The following is a 25,325-nucleotide window of genomic DNA, read 5'->3' as shown; positions in this document are numbered from 1 at the left end:
CTTGTGTCTTTCACTTCCTCTGTTTGTCTATTTTTGGCACACAGACCACGCTGTTGCTATATCGGGACAGTCAGTCAACTACGTCTGTCCTGTCATCTTGCTGTTGAGGCGGCCTACTGTTACGAGATGTAATATGAGAAAATCAATGGTCCGGGTCACGAAAAGAGAAAAATACACATTGATTGGCCAAACAAAAAGCCGTGTCTAGACTTGTATTGATTGAGTGACTAAAACTACACTGCACTCTTTTTGAATTTGGAATTTGACTCCCTAAATATTGTATTGTCTGTTATTGATATTCCATATGTGAGCTGCTTGCTGAAAACTGGATGGTCTCCATATAGACAGTCAGGCAGCAGTGGATGGGATGGCAGCAGTACAACCTTACAACTGCCTCTAAATAGACTGCTGTAAGAAGATTAGCCAGAGATAGTAACCTGTGGGGAGATAAGATGGAGAACGTCTAAATACCTGCGTGTGTGTGTGTGTGTGTGTGTGTGTATGTGTGTCTTATTTCCCGGAGGGAAACGATGAGGATCATATCAACAAGGCTGCTACCTTTATTGCAGAGTCATGAAAAAACGTCATAAATGCATGTTTATATGTATAGTTGTATTTTTCCACAGACAGATATTGAGCCAGTGGAAGCCAATGTAATTCTGGCTGTACCTGTCCTCCCAGTTATACTGTATAACCACAATGTGGAGGCTTTATTTTTACAAGGATAGAGAGAACCACAATGACTGTTGAGCATATGAATTATTCCCTAGCTTCTTTCCCTCATTAACAACAGAATGCCTTCAGTGTTTTGGCTAACAAATGAGGGATTCCGTCTTGAATTGCCATCATGCAAGGCTGCATTCATCCACACCACACACACACACACACACACACACACACAGACAAACAGCACATCAACAACAAAGACCTGTTGAACGGTGATTTATTGGAGGAAAAAGCTCTATTTTCAGCGACGGGGCCACTGACGCATGTTTGCTTCAAGACCATCAGGCTCCGGGAGAGAAGGAAGAGGTGGAGGGAGCGGGGGGGGGTAGAAGGAAAGGAAAGCAGGGTTTTCCCTGGCTTGCAGAGGGGCCTAGATGGTGACATCGGCATCGGTGGTGGCTTTGGTGGTGGGTTTCACGTGGAGACGGGGAGGGGCGGAAACTCTAAAAGCACACAACAACCTCTAGGAATGAAGCTGAGGCTATTGGTCCACACTCAGGAGCAAGGAGGAGTGCAAGAAAAAGACACAGCTGGAGCTGAGCTGAGCTGAGTACTTACAGATAAGATGGAAAACACAATGAATATTTCCAGTGATCTCTCCACAGATCATTCTAGCGATGGCATTGGCTGCCTAGAATGTAAACAACAATTTAAAAATGTCTTTACAAAGTGACAATAATATAATTTGGAGGGAGAGCTTGTGAAATTGTGATGGTCAAGCGTCTCATTTGTGATTACTACAGCAGAATAACTTGGAGCTAATATCACCATTTTGATTTTGTCTGCCTCACGATACGTATCGTCACATTTTTGCATCGCGATATATTGAATTTTGATATATTGTCCCATCCCTATTGGAAAGGAATCATATCGAGATTATCTGCTGTAACACTACGAACGTAAACACTGAGTCCTAAAATGTCACAGATCGAAAAGGAACGAGTGGGAAAGGAGGGCGAGAGAGGAGAGAGACGATCAAAGGGGAAGGAGCAGAGAAGAGAAAAGAAAAAGGAAAGAGATTGCGTGAAACTAGAGAAAGGATAAGGAAAGAATGATCGAAGAGGTGGTGAGGGAGGAAGAGCGTGAAGGGAGAAGGAAAAGAGAAGGGAGAAGGAGGGGAGAGGGGGGAGGATAGGAGGAAGAATGGGGGAGAAATTGGGGTGGTGCTGGACTAAAGCACTTGCCAAATTGTGGGTTCAAATCTGACCTTGTGACCTCTTCTCATGCCATTCTCTCTCTCTCTCTCTCTCTCTCTCTGAAGGGGGGGGGGGGGGGGGGAGAAGGAGGGGAGAGGAAAGGTGGGAAGGACGCGGAGGGAAAGGGAAGTCCCCCGCTGCCTGATGGGGGTATTGTTGGAGGATATTTGTGTAAACTGCGGTTAAGAACTGAGCAGCTCAACCGGTCACAAGGCTGCTAGAGAGGCTCAGACTCGAAAAACACATACATACACACACACATTCCCTCTCTCTCTCTCTCTCTCTCACACACACACTGACACAAAGAGAAGGGGTTGTCCGGCAGTGGTGAGAGAGTCCAGGCAGTCCTGAGGAGTGGACAGTAGTTTCAGCGGAGTGTGTGCGTGTGTGTGTGTGTTATGTCGCTGTGTATATCGGAGCGGACCTCGTTTTAGCCGGTGGATCGGCCTCCTGTGTTGTGTGGATTGTTTCGGACCGAGAAAACCAGCAGCATGGGATCAGTAATGTGTAAGTTTTTTTTTGTACATGTAAGGCTTAATAATAGTGTGTATGATGTGTGTGGCCGCTCTTGCTCAGCAGCATTTATAGGCAGTATTGGTAATTAGTATTCGAACCCCTAACCATTTGACAACTAGGGGGTTCTGGGGTGTGAAGAACCATGCTAGTTGTAAGTAAAGTTGACCTACAATCCTACATTGGAATGAAGTCAGATGGAATAATTCCTTAACTAGTTTCAAGTCTTAAGGCTTTGTCTAGTCCAGAAGTCCTTGAGGGAGTTCCAGTCCCGGCAAAGAAAGGATTCATCATTAATTTCATAATTTAATTGACTGGATATTATCCCTGTTAGAGAATGTATAAGAATGAGTGTTCTTATTCTAGGTTTTACTCGCCGCTATTATCTCCCCATGTACAGTGTAGACAGTTCTACAGTTCAATACTGGTCTATAGGTTCCAGTCCTGATGCTTGATAGCAGAACCGGGTGTCAAACCAGCAGAATTAATCCAGTAGAATGGAATGATGTGTAGGTTTCAGTATGTTGTATATGTAGTATGTTGTTTTTTGTCACTGATAGATTTATGTAGTGTTGACAGGTCAATAGATACAGTGACACATGGTAGAAGTGGATCTGGTACACTCTACTTTTCATGTTATTTATAAACTGTTCCTTTGCACAAATGTGTTTTATGTACCATTTAACCATTTAACGTTACGATTTAATTATTAGCGGGTTTTTTTTTTTAAATACATGAAACATGAAAACCTTTTTCTTGGGGTCAAGGAGAATTCCAACAGTAAAAAGTTCAGTCTTTAGCGCTGTGTATATATTTAGATTGCTTAATTAAATTCTGCAATTCTTGAATTTACTTATTGCCGCTGTGCACAAAAATACAAAAAATAGAAATCTAAACTGTAACTCAGTTTACCTTAGTACGCTTCTTGGTGCCGCAAGAATTGATCATGGCAGCTAAATTCAGTTCCACCTCAATTCGATGTTTAAGTTGATTAAGCCGAACACAGAGGCTTTTGAGCTGATTTTGTGCTTTTTGGGGGTAAAAGGTAATGCCTTCTAAGGAATAACTTGTTAATATTCAGAATACCCAAATTCTGTTTTTAATTTGGCACATGTAAGCCTGAACATCATATGCCGTTTAAAATGCCAGCATCATCTCTTTAACTTTTAGAGAAACATCAGTAGTTGAAAATACCGTTCAGCTGTCAGGTAGGAACTTTCTATTTCTCCAACTTACTGAATTCTGACACCAACAAGGAAATATCTGTAGTCAAGTGTTGGGTATGATATATTCATTTCAAATAAAACAACATAAAACAAAATTAATGATTTTCATCACAAGTCATTTGGTGATCTCTTAAAATGCCATGGCAGGACTACATGCTGGATTTTTCCATTTGCGGTTGACATTATTTGGTTTTCAGTAAAACATGAACTCAGATGTATCACATGTGTGTGTGTGTCAAGTGTGAAGCAACTGATCAGCTGCAACCAAAGTCTAGAAAACTTCAGTCATGGCATTTGACAGCTTTTTTAGACCTTGTCTCCTGTGTTTCCCTATTCTGTGCATTACCTGCTCTCCTTTTAAAAATAGGTACTCTCTATGTTACATGATACATAGATTTGTTTTCAAAAAGCGAGGCAGTTTTGCCTGTATAAGAAGCTGTGTGTGCTCTTACGGCTCAGTTAAGAGGCTGTACAATGTGACCTAACTAATGCCTTGTAAACCTTCAAGTTTCAGTAAAGAAGGCTGTCCATGCTGAAGAGCAAATGCCAAAGACTTTTCTCCTGTGATGTGACAAGTGGCAGGCAAAGAAAACTGACTCACTACAGTTCAGAAATATCAAGGTTGATCAGCTTGGACCATCCATTCACTGTAATGATAGTCTATATAGTATGAGTATATAGAGTGGAGGGTAATAGAGCAAATTGTCTCTATAAAAGTACTGTGGCTTTTAAATTTGAACTGGATTCGTTTTACTGCATGAGGTCCTGTAATTCTAATCATTACCAACACCATCTGTAATTTAATCCTGTGTGAATCAGTCATGCCTGCCATTTTTTCAAGTCCAGAAAGTAATAAAAAATCCAGAGCAAATTGCCTTCTAGTTTTTTGGCAAGCTCAGAGGTCATTTGATCATAGCAATCCAGTTCCAATTGACTTCTCCATAATGTAATCATGCGTTATGGAAGTGTCGATCATGGCCGTTTTCCATCTGAGCTACCAGCAGAAATTTGGGGGGAATAACAGAGATCCTTTATCACATACAGTTGGTCCTCTGGAATTACAGAGATTGTGCTTAAAAACTACTGGGGTATTCTGGTGGTTCAGTGGTCGAAGGTGCGTACCATGTAAACACAACGTTCTGGGTTTGAATCTGGCCCAGGACCTTTGCTGCATGTTGTCCCTGTCTCTCTGCCAGTTTCTCCTGTCTCTCTACACTTTGTATTATCTAACGTGTGAAGGATATTACCTGAGGATGTCCAGTGATTTGCAATAATTGAGATTGTCAGTGATTTGCTTTTGCTGGGCAATTTTTTTTTTCTTCTTGCACAATGTCTACCTTCTTACTGCCATGAAAAATGGAAGCAGTAGTGGACTTTATAGAGGAAGGTTTTAAATGCATTTTTGCTGCAAACTTAAAATCAAGCTGCCGAACCTCAGCATGGAGACTGACTCGTAGAAGGGTTAAGACCTTGGCCTTACGCATTTGTATCCAGGGCACCGGTGATTTCAGCAAATTTCATTAGGGAGGTAAATCATTAATTACATGCCGTTCCCACATAGTACTCGTCCTGTTCGAATAGGGCTTTTGATTCCAAGGAAATTCAGTCACCAAACCCAAATCTGTGTAAAGGCTGACATATAATGGAAAAAAAAAAAAACCCAAAAAAACCATGTGACTGAAATGGCCATCTGCTATTGGCTGATCTTTGGTGCCAGGTCACCATCTGTTGTATTCTATAGAAGGTGACATCACCTGGCACCAAAGACTAGCCAATAGCAGATGGCAATTTTAATAGCATGCTTTTTACCATTAGCTATCAAGCTTTACACAGATTTGGCTTTGAGTTTAGTTACTCTTTAAAGACTGAAACTGAGTGTGTGTCCAGATTTGACAGGTTGACAGAGGTAAAAGTAACCACCTGAGTGTCAAAGTCACTTGTTTACAGCAGGTTGGTGTGTGTGTGTGTGAGTGTGTGTGTGTGTGTGTGTGTGGGGGGGGGGGGGTTAAGCAGATGCTACTCTAATAGGCTTTGGTTTCTACGAGATTATGACGGTGGGAGGGAGAGAGAGAGACAGAAGCAGAGAGGTTAGAGGCACCTTGCCAGCTCTATAGGGACACATGCGGCAACAACTGCAGTAGCATGGCCGGAGGGGACAGAAACAGAGTTTGAGTGAGTGTGTGTGTGTGTGTGTGTGTGTGTGCATTGCGTTTGTATGTGTGTCCAAAAATATACTTGCGCAAGAGACGGCAGAAGCGTTGAGGAAAAACATGGATTATTCCATAGAGAGGAGCAGTAAAAGAAGATAGTCCAGGAGAGAGATGGCTGGACGGAGAGAGGGAGACACATCTATCTATCTCTTTTCCCATCTTTCCCATGGTACCTCTCCCTCTCTGTTTCCCTTATCCTATCTACCTCTCTTACTCTCTCTGTCGTTGTGACCTTGCCTCGGCCAGCCACTGCTGCTCACTCTGTAACGCAGCTGTTGTGGAGGACAGCAGGAGAGCTGGTGAACAGATAGAGAGATAGATAGAAGCAGACTCATCCTAGGTAAGGCTAGAGTAAGGTATGAGTGGGGATGGACGCTCCAGGCAGGATTCGATACCAGACCCTCCAGTCCCGCGGCGGTAAATATGGGCGAGCCGACTCCACCGTACGGATCTCTATCGCCGAAATGGAGTCCTACCACCACTTCCTGGGGGTGTGTCAGGAGACCGAGTCAGCCACACAGAGAAGTACGTCCATCCCTCCATCCCTCCATCCCTCTGCTCTTACCTTCCTTAATTTCTTCCGTTGTTAAAGCCATAGTTCCTTTGGTAGGTTTTGGGGTTTTTAGTGTACATGTCTCCATAGAGGCTTAGTTGTGTCACAAATCTACTAGCAATCGCAGCTGGCGCCATCATGGAGCTCAACTATAAAACAACCGGGCTCAAAAAAAAGAGAGATATCTTTAAGTTAGCGATGGTGTACGTCCATTAACATTATAAGTAGATTTGTTACCAAATTTAGGTAACAAAATTTTATTGAATTTAGGTACCGACTACGACACAGTAAACTATCTTTTCTTTAGCCCTAGCCTCTCCTCCTCTTGTCAAGCACCACAAGTTGTAGCTTGACAAGAGTCAGCTCAGTTAACCTGAACAAACAGCTGGGTTTTGGCTTTGTTAGCTAGCTAACTAGCCAGCAGGCTAATTTAGCAAAGCAACTTTTTTATGTTGCAGCTACTAGCACGACGCTACTAGCCAAGTAAAATTAGCAGTGTCCAAAGCCAATGTCTTGGCAGGCAGTGATAGTAAACTGACCACATACTATGGTTAGCTAGCTAAGCAACAAGCAGACATTAGCTTACAAAATTGAAAAGATCAATCTCCAGTTAAAAACAGAGAAATGAATGTCTATTCTATACTGTTACAAATGCTGAGGACCACCGTAAGTTTATTAATGCAGTTCTGAGTCATGATGCCAAGAGCTGAGGACCTCCAGTATGGCCGCCAAGGGCAAGTTATGTCTTTTGCTGTGTATAGTTCTTCTTGATAAGGCTCTACTGGAGTTAAAAAGTCTCCAACCATATACAGTCATCAACCATAATATTCCTAGATGGTCTTGAGTACCACAGCGTGCCAGTGTGTCTGTGGTACTCACTAGTGACTTTATTGTGATTATGGTGTTTTTATCTCTCTATTTCTGTGGTGGAAGTGTTTGCGCGACAGTTGCTGTATGATATTTGAAAGTTTTGCTGTGATATTTGGATTCTGTCCTTCTAAAATGTATTATATGGTTACTGTAGTTCTTGTTGTAAGGGTAATGAAGAATACAGTAGATGCAGGATGAAGGACTTCTACCATGGTTTGCACTGTTTTGTTTGAGATCGTCATATAGATCACTGTCTGTGAATTTTCTTAAATGAGAAGCAATGTAGACTGTTAAACAATTATGACCAACAGTATTATTTCATACACTTTAGTTCCTCATAACCCAGTTTATTCACACTGATGTTATCTTTGATCCCCTTCACTGCCAAAGGCGATATTGCCTGTTTTTTTCACTTGTTTTATAAAAAATACGATTTTAAGATTCACTAGATTAAATTACTTGTTAAGAGGGATATTTTTTGCAGTGCGTATGTAACGCAGCTTAATGAGTTGATAGTGCTTTAATCATGACAGGTAAACATAGTCCACACAGTGTTTGTGTTTTTTCTCTCTGGGCCATAAACCCCATGACCACTGACAACAATAACAGCAAGGCAGACAGAGGATTGCAACATCCTGCATGCTGACCAACATCCAAGACTTTTAGACGAAGGTCAAGGTCAGATCTGTTTTTGTCCCGCAGCCTCACTGAGCATTTTGGTTTGGTTCCCTTAGTGTTTCATGAGTAATTGTGAAGATTTCTTATTGGACAGTCACATGGAAAAAATATAAACAAAGACACACAAGCAAACAGACACAATAAACACAGTACTTCTCAGTATACATGGGATGTGACTGCAAGCACTTTTGGGGGGCAGGCTTTGTGGGTAAGAAACAAACAAAACCAGCATGTTTTGTAGTGTCTATGATTTAGAGCAAAGTCTCTCTCTCTGTCTCTCTCCCTCTCTCCCTCTCTCTCTCTCTCTCGCTCTCTCTCTGTCACATATGTGCAGTGATGCCAGGAAATGTCCTACCTCCTAAGAGCTGTGGTACACTGACCGTATTCATGAAATTCTTTAAACTACAAGGCCCCATGAACCTACAATACTCATATTGTTTACTGTATTGTGTGTGTGTGTGTGTGTGTGTGTGCACACGTTTGAGTTATGTGCCTGTATGTGCAGTTGACCGACATACTTAAATAATGTATGATTATCCCTTAGAAAGGAATGCAAAAACTTTTCCACCAATGCCCAGTCTCCTTAACCTATTGAACATTAGGATGAAAAAAAAAAAAACAAGATACAGGAACTATGTGCCTAGTTAGCACCTGTAAACACCATTTACGAAACTTGGACATAGTCTCATATCCTGACTATGAGAAACTAAAATATGATAAGAAAGCATATAACCATCCTTATAACAATTTGCTCTTGTTTTCTGTCACCTGTACAAGTTCTGCTGGTAATGTATGGGATATTCTTCATTAATGTATCCAGGGATTTTCAAAATCAGAATATGAAAGGACATGCATGTTAACACCTTATACTGAATAAGAACTATACCATGATACAGTATGAGCTGTTATCCATACTACTGTGTTTTAGTATTGTGTTTAGGGTTTTAGTGCTTTTTTCAACCGTGAACCTTTTCAACCCTGGATCCAAATTTAGGATATTTATTCCTATCCAGGGCCCAATCTACTAAAAACATATCACGACTTTCATTATGTGAGGACTGACTAGGAACAGGAATGTGTCCGCTTTGTTTGTGACCCGTAGTTTACAGACACAGATGTAGAACGAGACCCAACGGAGACCCGACCAGACAAAAACAGTAGCATGTCAGGTCTGCTGGGGACTACATGGGTCAGAGGTCAAAGCCCCAGAGGAGTCTGGGTGGTTTTGAGGCCTGATTCAGCACCAGCTGTGGGCCATTCTGATGTTCAACAAAGACTCTTTAGAAAGGCCGAACAAGTATAGATGAGTGTTGTCCAGAAACAGTGCTAAGAGTTAGAGAATGTCGGCTCTTTAGGTGGTTGCATTCTCTTTTAAGTAATAATCCATAACACTTTCATAGAAATAAATATCCGTTTTTCTGCTGTTGTTGCTGTTTCTAGGACTACCACTTTAAATACGAATATAGATAATTGAAAAAATCAGACACAAACATGTTCTGTGAACCAAATATGAACCAAAGGGAATGTGACTGTGACGTTCAGGTGAAACAGTTTTATAGAGCAAGCTGTCATTCAATTTGAACTCTTAGGGAGATGAATGGTTCCAGCTGTTACTCAGGTGGAGGTGAAATCCCCAATGCGGCAGGCATTACCAGAACTCCAGAGAGGCAGAATGATGAAATGGAAAAAAAGAAAAAACAGGTTCAAAATAGCATCTCTCACCATGTGTTTTTATTTCCCACCTGAGTGGAAAACCTGCCCCAGATTCCAACGTAAATAGAAGCGCTTTGTTGTTGAAAGAAGTTACGGAAAGGGTTTCGAGGAAAGCGGACGCCGACTGAATCATGACAGGCCATATAAGAGAAACCCCTGTTGTGGTTGGAACCAATTGGACTCATGTGAGAGGCAATAGAGAAGCACTCCCTGCTCTCCCATTAACAATCAAACACTTCTCGGATATTTTCCGCTCAGGAAAGAGGTTGGAAATTGCTTTTGTCAGGTAATCACATACTGCCAGGTAATGGATGACAGTCAGATCAAAAGCCCCATTACACAGTCATTTCTCAAGAACCCAAGAGACATGACACATACTCATGTCAAAGCATCAAAACAGCTGTAAAGATGTTTGAAACATAGCTAATAACAGACATAATATAATAATTATTATTTATGTAGCACTTTTCCAAACAGTTACTAAGCACTTTACATAGTATTAAAAACGTAAAATCAAAAGCAAAAGCAAATAAAAGCATGGAAAATATCAAAGCAAGGCTTGAAAGGTCAGAAACAGTAACAAAAGGTCATCAAGCAAATAGTGTTGTGTTACTGTACATGGAGGCTAAGTAAGTCTGTAAGTAAGTCACATGGCTGTAAGCACATTCTATAGGAGCCTTTCTAGGTGTAAGAAATACATCAAATTGTTAGTAGATTGGTCAACTTAAGTGAAAATATAGACACTAATGTGTCCCCAGTAGCTCATTTGTGTTCCATGCTAACACTTTAGCGTATACTACAGTATGTTGAGTGATAGGCTCCATGCTAACACTTTAGCATACACTAATTTGAGTGATAGTAGGCTCCATGCTAACACTTTAGCATACACTAATTTGAGTGATAGTAGTCTCCATGCTAACACTTTAGCATACAATCGTCGAATGATAGTAGACTCCATGCTAACACTTTAGCATACACTAATTTGAGTGATAGTAGGCTCCATGCTAACACTTTAGCATACAATCGTCGAATGATAGTAGACTCCATGCTAACACTTTAGCATACACTAATTTGAGTGATAGTAGTCTCCATGCTAACACTTTAGCATACAATCGTCGAATGATAGTAGACTCCATGCTAACACTTTAGCATACACTAATTTGAGTGATAGCAGGCTCCATGCTAACACTTTAGCATACAATCGTTGAATGATAGTAGGCTCCATGCTAACACTTTAGCGTACACTATGTTGAGTGATAGGCTCCACGCTAACACTGTACATAGCTTTATCAGCCCCTATGACCATAGTTGTCAAGCCCATGCATGCTTAGATTTATGGTTGCAACAACAAAGAGGACACACACACACCAGCACACACACACAAAAACACATGCCCATGCCATGGAAGGATAATGATGATGTGTAGTGTGTCATCCCTTGTGTTTTGTGTCACGACATAGTTGTCAAGCCCATGCCTGTTTGTCAGCACAGTATGTGTCATGAAGAGATAATGATATTCACTGGAATAGTATTTAGCGTGTGTGCGTGTGTGTGTGTGTGTGTGTGTGCGTCTGTGTGTGAGCCCTGTTATCAGCAGATAAATGTTCCTGTCGTTACACATCCTCTGATTGTCTTCCCGCACTGACGCCTTCTTCCTGAGAGCCAATAGGAAACCCCCTTCCTCTGGACCGTGAGGAACGACCACCCAAAAATAACACAAGCTGTTTACAATATGTGTGTGTGTGTGCGTGTGTGTGTGTGTGTGTGTCCATAGTGGGATAGTACAGTATGTTACACCAGATTTTGGTCTGTAGGTCCCCGTCTGGTGACAAAATCAAGTAGACATGCATCTTTCTCTGTGCGTTTGCAGCTTTAAAGACTCAAACACCACACCACTGGCTTTGTTTATATAGTGATTTATAGGATTTAAGTTGAAATGTATTAGTTTTTGAACTAAACATCTTTCTGTGTATTTTGTAAAAGTTTGTTTACATTTGCAATTTTTACAAATGACAGACCTGTAGTGAGTTATAATAAGTTAACACTAGAAAGGCCAAGCTGACGGCAGTTGGGAATTTTCACCTGTCAATCAAACAGTGTGTCCAGTACTGTGACTTTGTCTTTTTCCTTGGATTTTCTGTTGATGCAGTTTGAGTTTCTCTTTTCTTTGTCTGTTCAGCCATGGTGGCTATCACTGTTCATGCTAACTACCCAGTTCTTCTTCTGTTTATTCCAAACAAACCAGAAATGTAAAACGCATCACTTTCTGTGCACCAGGGGAATTTTTCCAAACCTAGTGTTTGCAGATGTCACCTGAGTGTAATGGCTGTTTCTGCCGGCTGCCGCCCACATGTTCTTGGTTATCGCTCCCCAAGGGAGGAGTGGAGTGCAGAAAATGCTTGGCCTACTTCTCACAAAAAAATACACAACCCTCCCTCTCTCTTTCATGGAGTCAAAGCATGCGGCTTTAACTCACTACACAGCTCCCTCTCTCATCCCCTCTCTCTCGCTGAGGCACCGTTAAACTCATCCTTTGTTCTGCGTGGGAGTGATGATGAACTACTGGTGATTCAAATCACAAGGCTGGCTGAGGTTAAAGGGCGGCTCTGATGATATTTTTACATACTTAGTATCTCTGTGATTTGATTGTGCCTCTGGCTGAAGAGTGGATTATTTAAAAATGATAAAACACTGTATAGCACTTTTAAAACACTGCATGGAAGTGTATTGTGCACATGATATGAACAAGGTATTATTTGTCATTTTCTGGAACATTGTTTTCTTTTTATATCTTTTACCACATACTATTATTGGATTTTTGATTGGTTTGTGTTGAGTTGGAGTACACACATGCATTTGTGAGTGTGTGTGTGTGTGTGTGTGTGTGTGTGTGTTTAGGTAACTGCATTTATAGGTGTTTGCATGTGTGCATCACTTTGTATGCATGCATGGATGCCACTGTTCAGGGTGATCACGCATGGTTTTATGTGAAATTGTGCAAGTGTGTGTCCCTGCAAACATTTGTGCGAGTGTGTGTGGTTGTGTGTGTATTTGACTGCGTGTGTGTGTGTGTGTGTGCAGTCAGTGGGTCTGGGGTGCTGATATCCCTGCTGGGGCAGGTCATGAGATGTTCAGGCCTTGCAGGCTTGCTGTGTAACAGTCACATGTTGAGTGACGGAAGACACACTTCCACCACACTAACAGAACTATACTGTAGGCCTACTGATAGGAAGGGAGGCCTTTGTCTTTCACTCTGTTCCTGACACTTGTTTAATGTTCTCCAAGTATTTTGAGCTAAACTATCTTATCAACAAATGAGAAAGTCATCTATTTATGAAAAAGTTTGGAATTGGTTGCTATTGGGTGCGACTGTTGTAGCAACTAGGGTTTCCCCTGTGTTTTTCCCCACTCGCTAATTATTCTTATTATATAAGCCTTTATTGTGATTATGGGTACTTCAGTAATGCTGACAATACTGTGGTTCGCCCAATGCCAAGACACATCACCATCACACCCATAATCACAGTAAAAAAGCCCCTCTCAGGTATTATTGCTGTAATAATTACTATTTTAGAAGACTATATAATATTTTATTTGACAGCCAAGGCTTCAATTAAGAGCTCACTGCAATCCAAATGCGGGAACATTTTGATTTCTCTGCCCTTCTGTCAGGCAGCCAAGCTGTTTGACAAGTCTATTCTATTCTGGTATTCCCTTTGATTGGCTGGTGAGAATGTTCGTTTTGACACCCAGTATATTCTCATGTTGTCAGGGAAGCGAGATGAAGAGGGGTGAAGGCGGATTTCCTTTTCGGCGCTGAAAACGTTTTATTTTTATCATGAACCGCAATCGGTCACATGTGCCGATTCCTCTTGTCCAGGCTCTGACCTCGGATGCCTTGTGTTTAGGCTCTGCTTGTCCTCACTGGTGTCCACTACTGCTGCAGTCAATTCACAAGCAATTCAGCCTCTGTGAGTTTCTATTCGTGGACGACAGATTGCGTTAGAGACGTGAACTCCTCACCTCTGGCGTCAACGTGCCGCCAACTCCTCAGGTCAAATGACAGAGGCGAGAAAGAGAGGAGAGAAAAGGGAAAAGACAGAGAGAGAACTACAGTTTCTTGTCTCTACTTTTTCTGCCTCTTCTCTCCTCTCTTTCATCTCCGTTTTGCTCAGCCATTTGACCTGAACACTTGACAGGACCCTGAACCTGAGGTGAGGAGTTCACCACTCTGACACAAATTTGAGACCTCAACTCTTTTGGCCCATTAGATCAAAACAAAATAATGGCATTCATTTGTTTAGTTTATTATTAATGATTGTAGTTATTTTTGTTGACTGTTTGCAAGACATTTTGCATATGACGTGAAAAAGTTTCTACATTTGTGGCCACCAAACTTGACCTGATGTTTCCTAACAAATATAGCCGCTGATTAATTGTCATTTCTATTTTATGGGGTATTTTACATTAAAAAGTAGAGAAGAATCAGTGATTTTTGCCATGTACATAGTATTTCATGAAGATTTCATTCAACAAAATTACCAACAATTTAGTTATTCATCAGAATGAAACGGAAAATAAACTTTATCAACTGAGAAAAAAGTGTTCTAACTGATATGCAAATTTGTACTTTTATTAAATATTCGCTAATTTTAATATGTTAATAAATACATATCTAAAAGTTATTACAAGAAGCGTTTATATTTGTGTCCTCATTGAAATGGGCACAAACTAAGTAGTGGAACCCATTAGTTTGAATGAGTGCTGTAATGCAGACGTACCACCGTGTGTGTGACAGTCAGCTCATTTTTGAACAATATGAATATAACACAGGCTTATCAGGTTTACCGCTGGGCCAGCTGTAGGATAGTCTCAGTGTCTCGCTCCTCAGTGTATTCGCCCCTGTTATGTAAGCGTTTTAACACAGAGCTGATTGTGAGTGTGTGGGAGGTCTGGAGGTCTGCTGCCAAGGGGATATAGCAAGGTAGACAGAGCTGAGACACCAGGGTCAATACCACACACACACACACACACACACACACATATCATATCCTGCAAACAAGTATTCTGTTATTGAGTTGGTACATGTAAATATCATATCCCGTTTACAATAACTGGATATAACCTGGGATACTGAGGCTTGCCTGCACCTTATTACATTTACTGATTTCTATTGTTTGCCCGAGCTCAGTTCTTATGGTAAAAGGTAAAATAGGAAATAATGTGTTTATTGACATATATAGACACTAGGGATGCACCGATTTGAAGGCTGAAACCAATATTTTTTTATATATATATTGACGCTGCTGATAGCTGATATTATAGTTAGTGTGTTTAACCATGAATTTGACCATGAATGATGAATGATTATGTCCCTGTCTGGGCCAATCAGTAACAAATATGTCACCTTGTTTTGAACTTAGTGTAATTTTGAATGTTGCAATGCAGTGGTGAGATGCATCATTCCCCCAGGTTTGTTGTCCAAAGTTGTCAAAATCGGATCAGTTGTGTCTGAGATATTGCATGCGACACATAGATGAGTGAATTTATGATGTAGTACTTCAGTGTAATGTTGAAAATTTAAGAACGCAGTGGTGAGATGCATCATTGTGTATGCATGTGTGTGTGTGTGTGTGTGTGTGCACAGACTGCTGTTGACCTGCCAAGTGATTAAACACAGCCCCTCATTATCCCATTGAGCTATTATAAATCTATCTGCAACCAGCTCCCCATCACCACACCACTGTCAACATCAGACACACACACACCTACACACCTACACACACACACACACACACACACACACACACACACACACACACACACACACACACAAAAGACACTACATGGGCGCTGGATCAGAGAGCTTTGTCTTTTTGTATGAACACAACTCCCTGTTTTTGGAAGTCCATGCACAATGGGAAAGAAATATGCTCTCTCTCTCTCTCTCTCTCTCTCTCTCTCTCTCTCCTACTCTCTCTCTCTCTCTCTCTCTCTCTCTCTCTCTCCTACTCTCTCTCTCTCTCTCTCTCTCTCTCTCTCTCTCTCTCTCTCTCTCTCTCTCTCTCTCTCACGCACGCACAATGATTGTTTTCCATACAATGCCCGCAGAGCTGTCTGCAGTGTTTTGGGAACTACTTCCTACAAGAGCATAAACACTACTGTATTCCCAGGTGTGTGTGTGTGTGTGTGTGTGTCTGTGTGAGAATGTACATTATTCTTTCCCATTGTACATGGATTTCCAAAAACAGGGAGTTTCGGTGTCTAGATGTATTTCCGTATGTGTACGTCTATGTAGGTCTGTGTTTGTGTGTGTGTGTGTGTGTGTGTTTGTGTGTTCCTGTGTGTGTGTGTGTGTGTGTGTGTGTGTGTGCTTACAGATAATCCTGTCTGTGTACTGTTCATTCATCCACTATGAGAACAGTGTGGAGAGAACAGAGTAGTGAGGTGGAAGGCGCATATACCTCCAATTTATTAGTATGTTTTTGTAGGCAACCACACACACACACACACACACACACACACACAGACACACACACACACACACACACGCACACACACACACACACACACACACACACACACACACAGTCAGTTACAGTCGGTTATAATTTCCCATATGTCTTTGCTGGGTTTTGAATGGTTTGCATGACTACAACTGTCAATATAGTTTGTATAAACTGCTGTCTTTATGGAAATAGACTTTTAATATACTACTTTGGCAATATTGTTTATGATAAACAGTCATGCCAATAAAGTCAGTGAAATGAAGAGTCAGAGGGGTTGGCTGGGTGGGAGAGGGACGAGGGAAGGAGGGAGAAAAAGAGGAGGGAGGAGAGAAGGACAGGAGAACAGAATGTCAAATCAGGTTAGACTATGTGTAACATTTTAACATGAATAAATCATTACTACATTCATTTTGAGGCATTAGTAGAATTACGGTAAACAAATGACACCATTGGATTCGACAGGAAATCTACTGGATTGCTTTACGGCACAAAACAGGAACTGTTTTACTTTGTATGTAATACACAACTTTATTCCAGTTCCACTTTTCTAACTGCATAGTTTCAGCTTCACGTTAGCTTACCTGGTCTGAATCCATACTGGCTGTTATCGGCTCAGTTGGTAGCTCTTATCCTTCTTCTTATTGACGTACGTAGAAGTCCAACAAACTCTGCAACACCTTATTCAAAATCGAATCAGGAAACCAGGGAACTTGAAATGAGTCTTCTGCTAGCTAGTTAAAAACACTTCCACAAGCTATTTGAATTGTAGAGAAATGTGAAATGGAAAAATCAGCTGCAGTGAAAACTAGCATCAGCAGGAGCATCAACACCACAGGTATTTCAGACATGACAGCTCAACAAGGACCTAATGAAGGACCTACAAGCTAGCAAAAATGACACACACATGATTGCATGCATACAAACAAACATACACTGTACCTCTTTCTCTCTCTCTCTCTCTCTCTCTCTCTCTCTCTCTCTCTCTCTCTCTCTCACACACACACACACACACACACTGAGCCTCTCTCTCTCCTCCCTCTCTGTCTCCTGATAGGCTGCTCGCTGCTCAGAGTGCTGTTTCACTACAGCTGGAGCTGGAAAAACTGACCACAGACACACACACAACGACTAAAACACACTCACACACACCAAAACACCAAAGCTCTGCCTCAGCTGTGTGTGTGTGTGTGTGTGTGTGTAAGTCTATGTGTGTATGCGACAGTGAGCGAGAAAAAGCGGAGAAAAGTGAGAGAGAGGGAGAGAGAGAGAAAGACAGACGGTGAGTTTTGTGTGTTTGGACGTCTGGTCTGGAACAGAGCGAGAGTTGATGATGATGAGGATGAGGATGATGACGAAGGAGCAGTTGTTGACCGACTGCTGCTGGACATCGGTTTTTCTTCACTGGTTTGGATTACTGTGAGACTACTGTCATTTATTTGGATTAACGCTTTTTTTGGGGGGGGGGGGTGATTTACACTTTTGCTTGTGTATGTGTTCGTGCCGGAGAGGAGTTAGGATGAAGAGAGTCACAAATGTCATAGGTAATATGTTCACACACACACACACACACACACACACACACACACACACTTTGACACACATATTGCCATGACTGCTTATCAGAAACAATATTGCCAAAGCAAAATATAAAAAATTGCTCTCTCTCTCTCTCTCTCTCTCTCTCTCTCTCTCTCTCTCTCTCTCTCTCAGAATCAATTCAAAAAAGTTTACTTGTTGCCAAAGCTCTCTCTACATCTCTATTCTTTCTCTCTCTATATATATATCTATATATACGTATGTATACAACACACTCTGCCTTGTTCTCCAGTGGTGTGTTTACACAGCAGACAGAAAGTCAGACACACACACATCCACACACCCACACACACACACAAGTACACGCAAACACACACACACACACACACACACACACACACACACACACACACACACACATTCGTTTGTCAGCCACGCTTCTGTCTGCCTGCTGTCGTCTTGTTTCCATTTCACCAGTCTTTTCCATTACAGTCTATGGGTGCCGTGATTTACTCTACCAAGTATTTCCTCCTGCTTTTTAACAGCTGATGATGGGATTTCAGTTTAGTCTTCACACCATTAGCCTGAAACATTTAAGAGCTTGATAGAGGGTAGCTACCTCGCTAGGGCTGTGTAAATGCTTTACAGTGTAGCTTTCTGTGATGCGTTGCAATAAGGATTTCCTCTAAGTTTAAAGGGTCTGTTAGTTTTTTCAATGCCTAATACGCCTAAGCATTAAAGGAGGTGAAACATAGAGGTCGTATCCTAGAGTGTTTCAGACTCAGAGACCAGTGCTTAATATAGCTGAGGGGTTCCTGTGTTGGTTGTCTGGTATAGAAATGGCTATCCTCTGGTATACTCTGCTTTTATCATTATTTTATCATCTAAAGGAAAACACCAAGTTTTTGGTAGATTATGCTGTTGGTCAACTTCCCTGTTAAGTGATGAGAACATAGACACCAAAATCATCCACGTGTCCCCGGTAGATCATTGGCTCTGGTGCTCCATGCTAACACTTTAGCATCCACTATGTTGAGTGATAGTAGGCTCCATGCTAACACTTTAGCGTACAATGTTGAGTGATAGTAGGCTCCATGCTAACACTTTAGCATCCACTATGTTGAGTGATAGTAGGCTCCATGCTAACACTTTAGCGTACAATGTTGAGTGATAGTAGGCTCCATGCTAACACTTTAGCATCCACTATGTTGAGTGATAGTAGGCTCCATGCTAACACTTTAGCATCCACTATGTTGAGTGATAGTAGGCTCCATGCTAACACTTTAGCGTACAATGTTGAGTGATAGTAGGCTCCATGCTAACACTTTAGCATCCACTATGTTGAGTGATAGTAGGACACTAGCTTTATATCAAAATGAGAAAATGAGACTTGTAGCACCTCTAAAGCTAAATGGTTGGTCATTTTAAATGATGTGCAACTAAGTCAGGCAGTTTTGTGTAAAATTTACATGAAATATGACAACAAAATAGCATACTGTATTGAACTAGCAGGGACTACTTTCCCTGTTTCCATAAGAAGTGAAGGTGGTGTGCAATGGGAGAGCTGTGTAAAGCTAAAAATCACTGCGCGGTGGATGAATATTTGGTTGCTCACCTGAAATAGTTCAAATAATGGACATGGCTACATTACCTATATTGAGTTAATGATATTATATTTTTTAAATTTATGAATCCATCAGACTCCTTACTTTAGATAATACTAGTGTCCTACTATCACTCAATACAGTGTATGCAGTGTTAGCATGGAGCGCTGGAGCTGGTGTTACCGGCTAGTTGGCCAAGAGACACTCTCAATCATGTTGTATTAATTGATGTGTGATATGGCACAATTAAAATACTTCTCCTCACAGCAGACGAAAATATTTGCATAGAAATCTAGACTACACAGTGATGTCTACAGCAGCAGCAGGGATTTGATTTGACTGTTTAATTTATCCCAATCGTATTTTCTCCAAGTTAAAGTGGTATGATTTTTATTAATTTTAGTGGTGCACCATGACCAAGACAGGTCATTGATTTATGTTCAATACCAGGCTAAAGTTATAGTTGGTACTGTATCAGTTAGGGCCACACTAAGATTATTATATTTCCATGATTTATTTAGTTTTCCAATAACCATAATGTCTCTAAGTGCAGTTGGGAGTATTGTTTTCTCACACCTTTGATGTGTTTCCCTGTATGAAAATGTTTTACTGCTTTTCTGACTGTCATATGGAATAATGTTAGCTGGTAATTCAGTTCACATTCATTTTATACGGTTATAAGATTTTAAGATCAACTAATACTGCACGTGTCACTTCTTGAAGCAAATGAGATTTGCAACATTGCCAAGGGTGGAAAAGTGATAAAGGGGACAAAAGCGACATAAAAACATGTTATGAACAAAATATAAGGAACAAAAATGCCTTGAAATGTTACCAGTGTATCATGGCTTTTAAGCTCAGATGTTAGTTGTGTATAGTCTTTGTGGTAAATCATGCTATGTTTTTCATTAGGTTAGTCCCCAAATGTGAACACCCAAATGGATTCACAAACAGTTTCAATCTGTTTGTGGAATACTGAGCAGCAGCAGTGACAGTGTGTGAGTGCCTGCTGCTTAATCCTTATAAATTTAGAGCAGATGGACGAAGGTGACAACCAAGGTGCATATACTGTGTGTGTGTGTGTGTGCATGTGTGTGTGTGTGTGTGTGTGTGTTGGAGGTGGGGAGGGGGGCACCATCTGCATGTTGCCATAGCAACGTGGAGTTTTGTCACCCGACACAACTTGGCAAAGAATCAACCATGTGAGTGTTGCAGCTCAGTCGGTGAATCTAGAAGTAATCCACAGATTCCTTGAGCTCAGAGCGGCCGAACGAACAGCTTTTAGTCTGTTTCCCAGAACTGTCCTACAGCCATCTGCAGTATCAGAGATGTGTCAGTGATTCTATTGCCTTTTATGTTTGGCAACGTATGCTGTACCTCCACCAAACTAAAAAGTTTGGATGTTAATCTCTGCATGTAGTAGGACCTGGGAGGGTTGAATTATGAATCCCAAGAAATATGCTACTGTAGAAGGATTTCAATTTGGGATTATGTTGCTTGATATCAATCCACCAAATTTACATCTAATTCCCTTCTAAGAGCTGATGTAACCACTTATATATGTTATTGTTGTGAAGAAATCACTCATCTTTGAAAGCTATCTGCTAAGAAAGAACTCCCTTTGTTCCACTGAGGAATGTCCTGACCTTTCAAGAGGCCCTACAGGGACTCCAGCTAGGAGCAGAAACCAATTTGCCATGTATCCCACTATTCTTTGCTATGTGGACCAGAATGCGGGACCAGAATTGTGGTTAGAATGAATGGAAGCAGCCCAACATGTAGCTTGTAGCTATTTTTAGTGGTCCGAAATATCTACAGCCATCTTGACACTTTATTTGCTAAACGCTAACATAAATTTTGAAACTTAATCTCCCAAATCATACCGGTCCCATCAATGTGTTTATATTGGCAAGTATCTACCTATGCAGTGTAGCTTGACATCTGCTTATAATAGTGCTTCCTGGCCCCCAGACTCTCCCAGACCTCTGTCAGTTTCTAAAAACGGAGCGCTTCTGACCCTTGAACTGACCATATATCACGTCTGCCTGCACCACTCCTTTCCACTTTGAAGTCCCAACAATACAGAACATCCTTCCTACTTAAGGGCCAAGCTCCGGTTGCATAACTCTGCTGTTCGATATGTTCCTGGACAGCCAGAGAACAACTCCTAGATCCTCTGCTCCTCCTGCTTTTGGCACACTGTGTTGTATAATTTGTACTTTTTCCCTCATTGTTTTGTAATTGCAAAAGTGAGTTTTCATACTTTCATCATTTCATTAATTCGTTCATTTGTCTCTTCGTCTATGTCTCACATGTGATATCTCAGACACCACTGATTGGATTGATGAGACTTGGGAGAATCATGCATCTCACCAACATGATCAATATTACACCAACTGACCCGGGGGGGGCGCTATGTCATTCGTTCATTTTTTCCCCTCTTTATGTCGTGTACAATCTCTCGGTCGCCACTGATTGGATTTTACGAAACCTAGGGGAATGATGCATCTCACCGCCGCATTCCAACATGATCAAAATGACACCAGCTGGCCCAAGGGGAGCGCTACATTGGTCGTTCATTTGTTTGTTCCTCTATCTGTCATGTAAAATATCTCAGGCTGATTGGATTTTATGAAACCTAGGGGAATGATGCATCTCACCACTGCGTTCCAACATTTTCAAAATGACTCTGATTGGACCCAAGCGTTGTGCTGCTTGCTCCACTTGATGAAGAAGGTGACATATTTGTTACATGAGGGGGACAGACCTCAGCTTTAGACAAGTGGTGGAGGGGAGATAAGGAGGGAGGGGGAGGTTTGCTTTTCTACCTCTCCTGAGGTGTGTTCCCCCTCTTCTTACCCCCTGCATATCACAGCTTCTAGCAGGATAGAGATAGGATCAGAAGTCAGTGTGTTAACATGCTCCTGACGCAGATCCTCCTTCTGTTGTACCTGGAGTGGCGTGTATGTGTGTGTGTGAGAACATCTGTCGATGTATGAATGTGTGTATACGTGCAGGCATGTCTGCATGATCGTGTGTGTGTATGCATGTATGGGCATGTGTTGTTCAGTGGAGTGTCCTGTTAGTATTACAGCTTTGTACATTGTGTTTTAATGATGTCATTTTCCAAGGATACTCAATGTGACATTATTTTGGCCTTCATACAAGACAAAGGGTTACCATTACACCTCGCTGGTGATGGATGAGATACAATACAGTGATTCCCAGATACCCCTGTTTCCCCATACACTTCCCACTATCCCACCTAAAAGAGTTTTAGTACTGGTTTCAGTGGAACGTTTTAGTGTCACATATTATAAATGCTGTTTCAGAGAATTTCATTTGTATTGGTTTCATTGGGGAATTTGACCTTTGCATGGTGTAAATGCTGTTTTTGAGAATTTCATTAGTATTGTTTCAGTGGAGAGTTTTAGTGTCCCATGGTAGAGATGCTGTTCCAAATTAATTAGTATTGGTTTTGATGCAGAGTTTTAGTGTCCGATGGTTTGCCACCATTTTAGTACTGGTTTCAATGGAAAGCTTTAGTGTCACACAGTATAAATGCTGTTTCAGAGAATTTCATTCATATTGGTTTCAATTGAGAGTTTTAGTGTCCAATGGTCCAAATTCATTAGTATTGCTTAACTTTTGATGCAGAGTTTTACTGTCCGATGGTTTAAATGCTGTTTCAGGGAATTTCATTAGTATTAGTTTTGATGCAGAGTTTTAGTGTCGCATGGTCTAACAGTCATTTCAGAATTTCATTAGTATTGGTTTCAATGCAGAGTCTTAGTATTACATGGTATACATGCTGCTTCAGGAGCTGTTCCACCCCATCAAATAACATTTCTGAGGTGATATACACTATAATGAATGCTGTGTCAGTAATATCCTTGGTAAGTCAGCAGACTTAGCTTGCCTGGCCTTTAATGGAGGCAATATCAATGTTCCTCTGTTCTGGGTGTCTATCAGCCATGTGCTCTCTCTCTCTCTCTCTCTCTCTCTCTCTCTCTCCCTCTCTCTTCTCTGTCTCCCTCTCATCCCTTCCTTATTTCAACCCCACCTCCACTCACCACCACCCTAACCGGCATGTTCCTGGGTAATAAAGTGTAGTCAGTGTTAATGCACGTCTTTATTCTCAATGACAGAGAGACGTTTGTTCACTGTGGACTACAGTTACAGCTTCAGGGTGCAGGGGGACTGTATAATCATTACACCAGTGCAGGGTAGTTATTAATGAACACACACACACACACACACACACACACACACACACACACACACACACACACACACGTCACAAGCAGTGTCTGAGAATGCAAGTACGGTTCAGGCTCAAGCCTTGTCTTAGTTTCCAACATATATATTACATATGAAAGCCTGTCAGGAATGGACATTTCTAGAATAAGCTGCAGCCAATGACGCCAGTAGGCTATATGACCCAGTGTTTCCCCAAAGAATATTTTCTAGATGAGGTAGAAAGGCGTGTGACAGCACTTAAACCATGTGACACTAAAACTCAGCAATTTGAAAACTACAAAAAGAAGTCAGTGAAAAACAAAAATATACCTGTGATGCCTACTGGATTGATGCTTCCTTGGTGGTTTATTCAATTTATTAATTTATTTCAACCATAGCTAGTCTTTGTCAGGCATACACAGCAGAGTTTTCCTTAAAACTCTGATATGATCTGATATCTGATACTGATATGATCCATTGCATCTGAGCTGTTTCTGATTAAAGCTCTTGGTTCTGGAGTTGCGGAGGTTCATAAGTAGGAATTTTTGTTGTCATCTCTGTGTATGAATAATGAATTCATGAAGCTTCAAGGCTTTGATGTCTGACTGACCGGTCTAGCTGCAGCTTTGACAAATGGCTTTTCTGTCTCCCTGCCTACCAATCTCTCAATTTCTCTCTCTCTCTGCCCTTACATCTGACCTTATTACCTCTCTATTTGTCTATTTTATCTTTCTTTGCATCTATCTATGCCCCTGCTATATCTGTTTGTCTGTCTGAATGGATTGGTCTGTCAAAGCACACTTTCTCTTACGTTTCTCCTCAGATTAGATTGTGCAGCAGGAGATGATATCCCCTGTTGTGTGCATCTGTGTTTGCCCGCACTGACTGCCTGGAAGTACTGGATGTTTTCCTGTGTGATTGGGTACATCTAACCATTCTGTCTCCCTTTACAGATGAGATCATGCAGCAGGAGATCAGGCCCCTGCTGGCTGTAGACATCATAGAGCAGCTTCATCGCCAGTTTGCCATGCTCTCAGGTACGTAACAAGACACCCCACTGTCCCCTAGTCCAGTGATTCTCAACCTTTTTCATATCAAGGACCCCTAATTTAGTCCACATTAGAGCCACAGACCCCCATTTGATGAGATTTTGTCTCTCGGACCCAAATCTGAGAATATTTTTATTGTTAGATATGATTTTGTCCAGAATTCCATGTCTATCTGTATTGTAGGTAGAGAGATAACAGTGAAACTATGACCAAAATAGTCATTCTTCTACATTCTCTAATTGTGTTAACTTCTTGTAAATGAAATAATGATGAAGTTTAACAATTTATCAATTTGCTGGGGACCCCCTGGAACCCCCTCAAGGACCCCTGGTGGTCCCCGGACCCCACGTTGAGAACCACTGCCCTGGTCAACACCAGAATTTCCCAGTCTAGGGTCAGGATCCCGTATTGAAATGGGGCACTTGGAAAAATGTCTAGTGAAACTAATCAAGTGGGTCAAAATTTCTTGAATAGTAGTTTTATTTTGAAACAAGACATCGCCATCAAGGGATTGTGGAGCTTACAAGAGCAGCTAGGTTTCTATTCATGTCAAGAAAGAAATGTTATTTTTTCCTCTATAGGTCTACTTCAAAGGTTTAGTTTCACGATGATGGGGGTAAAAAAAAAAGCAAAACTCGACTGTATGTTGTAACACTCTTCTTTCTCCCTTAGTTTATACTTTATGTTACAAGAAATCCCACTC

General features: G+C 41.3%; 1 protein-coding gene across 1 annotated transcript in view; it reads left to right on the top strand.

The window, feature by feature from the left end:
- The window catches only part of mcf2l2 (MCF.2 cell line derived transforming sequence-like 2), a 122,311-nt gene that overhangs the window by 13,193 nt on the left and 83,793 nt on the right, over positions 1 to 25,325 (top strand). The window contains exon 2 of the mRNA XM_071918325.1: positions 24,527 to 24,610. Within this exon, the coding sequence (XP_071774426.1) occupies positions 24,527 to 24,610 (84 nt within the window). The remainder of the gene's footprint in view (positions 1 to 24,526; positions 24,611 to 25,325) is intronic.

Source organism: Centroberyx gerrardi, chromosome 9 (genome assembly GCF_048128805.1).
Source record: "Centroberyx gerrardi isolate f3 chromosome 9, fCenGer3.hap1.cur.20231027, whole genome shotgun sequence".
NCBI lineage: Eukaryota > Metazoa > Chordata > Actinopteri > Beryciformes > Berycidae > Centroberyx > Centroberyx gerrardi.
This window is presented reverse-complemented; position numbering and strand designations above follow the sequence as displayed.